We start from the raw sequence: 5000 nt of genomic DNA, 5'->3' as shown, positions 1-5000 counted from the left end.
TTAACTTTATTCAAAGCTGCCTGTTATTTGGTGAATTTATATATTCTAGTCAGATAATCATTTAAATCTTTGCATAAACAAAAGTTTTAAGTTTGGTATTAAAGTGAAATCCTTTAAATTTGCAAGAATATGGAAGAATTCGTCTCTGAAGTTACAACGCTCTAGTGAAATGGGGCGGGTAACATCCGTAGAGATAAGCTTCCCGTTTGATGAACTTCACTAGATATTATACGAACAGAAGAATGTCTATTTGATAATTTCAGTATATTCTCATAAACCTATGTAGACGTTTTAAATTATAACCTCAATCATACGCTTCTATCCTTGGTGAAAAGGTGAATGTTAATACACTATATATAGCGCCGAATACACAAGATGAATACTGATATATGTTGCGTGTTTTGCGCGGGCATGTGAAACAAAAATCACGTTTGGTTATATAAAGTTAAATGACATTTAATGAAATATAGGAAGGAATCCAAGCAATGTTTTGACCTTTTTGGAATATGCCATTCAATCTTTCCTCTTACTGACTTTTGAAATACTCCTCTTCTTTAACAAATTGCTTTTATTACATTGTTCGTTATATAAGCCATTGCTAGAATATATGACTTTTGAAATATCCCTCCTCTTTAACCAATTACTTTTATTACATTGTTCGTTATATAAGCCATTGCTAGAATATATAAATATAAAAGCTATTTTTTCAGATTAAACTTTTTGTTAATAGAGAAATCAATAAAATGTATACCGTGTTTGTATCAGTATTATAATATAGAAGATCATATTATTCTAACTCGAAGCGTCTTTTTACTTACAGATGACAACGCCTTTGGATGATGAAATCGTTTATCGGGGAAAACAGTTCGAAGAAGACTTGCTACTAATAAACAATAAATAGCACAGACCTGGCTATCATTGCTAACCGGTGTTTAAACTGGAAGATACATGCGCAACAAGAAATGACTGGAAATTAAGTTGAATGGCCATGACAAATGAAATATGGGTCCAAAGGAGCTTTTAAGCCGAGAAGTGATATTAATGATAATTTAGGCCAAAGTTATGTGAGGAGAACCAGCTATATATTTGGATGGAAATAAACTTTGACTATCTCCAGTGAATAAAGTCGTGGCCTGGAACGGAGTTTCTTCCGTTTTTGAAGAAGAAGAAGAAGAAGAAGAAGAAGAAGAAGAAGAAGAAGAAGAAGAAGAAGACTTATAAAACAAAAAAAGTTGATAACTTATTTAGAAATATGTTATTTTAATGAATAGAAAAACGTATACTAGACAGTTTAGAAAAATGTTTAGACTGGATTAGGAAACCCCATGATTAGAATTGAAGAAAATGTAATTCGGTGAACCAAGAAAAGGCTCAACTCATGGTTTAAGAAAATGGAGTCAAGTTTTTCCTCCAAGAGTCACGAAAACCTAAAATGAAAACTAACCTGGAGTCCTGATATGTGATGAAGGTCCGAGGATGGATGTGGGCCACGTCGTGGGCGGTTGTCGTTCTATGGGCGTTAGTCACTCTCCTCGTAGGCCTAGCCTCCCTGGCCGCCCTCTTCACGCCCACGTGGTTCATCCGGCACGCCCCGTCGCCCCCTGTGATGTTCGGTGTGTGGGCGTGGTGTGTGGGCGGCACTGAAGACCAATTATGTGCCGCTGTAGGTCAAGGTCTTGGGGACTCGGAGGCCGCTCTGCCATCCTCAGTATGGGTGATGGTGGGAGCTCTCTACGGGGGTGGGGGCGCCCTGTTGGCAGTGACAGGCCTCTCAGCCCTTCTCATGCCCTTTCTACCGACGATTCACGCCAGGGCCGCCCTTGCTCACGTCGCTGGAAATATACAGGCAGCTGCAGGTAACGTCAAGTAGTTTTCTTATTTCACGTTTGCTGGTGATTGAAATTTTATCTTTTTTTACTTAAATTTTTGAAATTTCAAAATTAAATTGTAATCAATTAGTTTATCTATTCAATTATATAAGGCCCAGACATAATACTGTCAAGTCATATTATTATTACAAGATTTTATGACTTTTTCGTTTTATCTATCTTTATAAATGTTAATTCTCTTTTACTGTAACATTCTAAATATGAGATTATCATCATTCTAACCTTCAAGATATGTGTTTTTTTATTAAGTGCATGACACCAATAGTTTTGTAGAAATATTAGGGATGCAGTAATTTTGCAAAATCCAACGCACACACACTCACGCATACACACACTCACATATATATGTACACACACACACACACACACACACACACACACATATATATATATATATATATATATATATATATACACACACACGAAAGCGCGCACACACACACACACGCGCACACACACACACACACACACACACACACATATATATATATATATATATATATATATATATATATCTATATATGTACACACACACACACACACACACACATATATATATATATATATATATATATATATATATATATATATATATATATATATAAAACAATGTCTTAGTGACGTCTTAAGATCGAAGATAGCATCTCTCCTGACAAACTGTTTTCCAAATAGTGTTCAGAATAACAGGAATACTAGATTTAAGTTTCACCATTTATTATTTGGTGTCGTCACCTGTTTCGAATCACCCCTTCATCAGGACTAAAATCGTTGAGTGATGGAATTACATATTAATACAAAGGCTATGGTTGCGAAAATTTATGGAAGATTATATTTTTTTTGGGCTTGTATTAAAAAATAATGATGTCAAACTTATATGAGGAGTGCTTACCAAATCGTATTAGATTTAGATTTACTAAATAGAGTTTTAGAGCAGAGATATTTATTTTCCAATAAAATGATATCCCATAAAAAAGAATCTGAAATCAAGATTACAGAGCCATCTGTTGACTGCAATTTTCCCCAAAAAGATCAATAGATATCATATGTATAGAATATATAAGTCATTTTGTAATGACTCTATTAAGATTATACTAAAGAAGCAATTCTTTCGAGGACAGAAATTAATCAAAAATATAATCTACGTTAAATTTAAATCACGCTTGATAACTTAATGGCATATCATTAAGAATATACTGTTAAAAAAACGTAATTTTAATCGGAAATTCTCCGTAAAAAATATACCATACCCAGATGTAATTCAATGAAATATAGGCGACCGTAATTTCACCGTACTTTGTTATTATCTTTTACGGGTTGGTGACCGTAATATCATTCCTTTACATCGATATATCCGGTTTTAAAAGGGTAATAATCTTGGAATAAATGTTGCCAGGCATTTACCTTTTTTTTTTTTTAATACAAATTTTCAAGTGTATTTAAAAAATAATTTACTGTAAATTTAAATCACGCTTGATAACTTAATGGCATATCATTAATCATAACACCTAAGAATTTGCATTAAAAAAAAAAAAAAAAAAAAAAAAAAAAAAAAAAAAAAAAAAAAAAAAAAAAAAAAACGGTAAATACCTGGCAACATTTATTCCAGGATTATTTTTACGTAAAGGAGTGATATTACGGTCAACAATCCGTAAAATATAAATTATGGTCACCTGTATTTAACTGAAATACGACTGAGAACCGTTTATTTTTACGGAGAATTTCCGATTAAAATTAGTTTTTTTAACAATATATATAGAGAATGGCTACGTCATTTTGTAATGACTCTATTAAGATTATAACTAGGAGGCATTTCTATCGAAGAAAGAAATTCATTAAAAATATAATTTACGGTAAATTTAAATCACCTCTGATAACTTAATGGCATATCATTAAGCATAGATGGCGTGGAAGAGAAACGCAATGCTAATTCTCTTTAATTAATGACAGGAGACCTTCTCCACATTTAGAGCCTTTGACTCGCTAATTTATGCCTCCATTTACCGCATTAGTTGTGTGCGGGGGGTCCTTGCAAGCAAATGAATGGGCAATGAGCGAGGAGGTATTGTTGCAGAGGACTTACTGCACTGCAATTCGCCAGGCGGGAACTGAGAGGCCGTGTTTCACAGAAGGACTCGGGGAAGTTTCCTTACAAATTGGCCGTGGTCAAAAAGGGATTTTCGATTTATTGCTGTGGTTGGTTTTCTTAATACTGACGTTACTGATATTTATTGATGGTGTTATTACTTGGAGGAGACTGGAGGATTTCTTTTTATTTCAGGTACTGTCATCATCGTCATTATCATCATCAACTCACTTCCATCATTATAATAACCTTTAAAAATGTTTGAAGCACTACTACTAATAAATATATAACCCTTTTTACTACTACTACTACTACTACTACTACTACTACTAACCGAAGTAGCAGCAGCAACAGTAGTAGTAGTAGTAGTAGTAGTAGTAGTAGTAGTAATAATAGTAGTAGTACTAGTAGTAGTAGTACTTTTACCATTAATGTTAGGAAGAGAAATAATTACATTAATATAATTTTATATCAACTAAAAACAATACTCAAATAAATAGTGAAAATATTAATGACAGTCAAAATATAAAGTAATAAGACATTCTAATTCTATCTTCATTTTAAATTAAGACCAAAACCTTCACAATTTCATATGTTCAGTAACACTAAACAACAACAACATAATAGATACAAAAGATCTAGGGGATTGTTCATGCAATTAAAACGCTTTACCAAGGTAAGAATTATTTAGTACAAAATTTTTCAAGATATTATGTAATTAAGGTGATGGTGGAAGCTTGAAAACAGGAAACTGATGTTGGGTGTGAGATGAGATACAAAAATTTAAATTGTAATGGGGAGAAAACCATTATTGATTGAACCTTATACAATGTTAACGAACAACAGCTGAGAATATGTAATGTCTGGTTAAAAGAGTTTCCGATGAATGCTGACACAGTACATGTTATTGGTAATAGGGTAGTAGGTTGGCCAGGGCACCAGCCACCCGTTGAGATACTACCGCTAGTTATGGGGGTCTTTTGACTGGCCAGATGGTACGACATTGTATCCTTCTCTCTGGTTACGGT

The 5000-nt window shown here is 33.5% G+C and overlaps 1 protein-coding gene across 1 annotated transcript in view; it reads left to right on the top strand.

The window, feature by feature from the left end:
• The window catches only part of LOC137643483 (LHFPL tetraspan subfamily member 7 protein-like), a 39021-nt gene that overhangs the window by 15534 nt on the left and 18487 nt on the right, over positions 1-5000 (top strand). Inside the window, exon 2 of the mRNA XM_068376252.1 lies at positions 821-1856. Within this exon, the coding sequence (XP_068232353.1) occupies positions 1463-1856 (394 nt within the window). The 5' untranslated portion in view covers positions 821-1462. The remainder of the gene's footprint in view (positions 1-820; positions 1857-5000) is intronic.

This window comes from Palaemon carinicauda, chromosome 7, assembly GCF_036898095.1.
Source record: "Palaemon carinicauda isolate YSFRI2023 chromosome 7, ASM3689809v2, whole genome shotgun sequence".
Lineage (NCBI taxonomy): Eukaryota > Metazoa > Arthropoda > Malacostraca > Decapoda > Palaemonidae > Palaemon > Palaemon carinicauda.
This window is presented reverse-complemented; position numbering and strand designations above follow the sequence as displayed.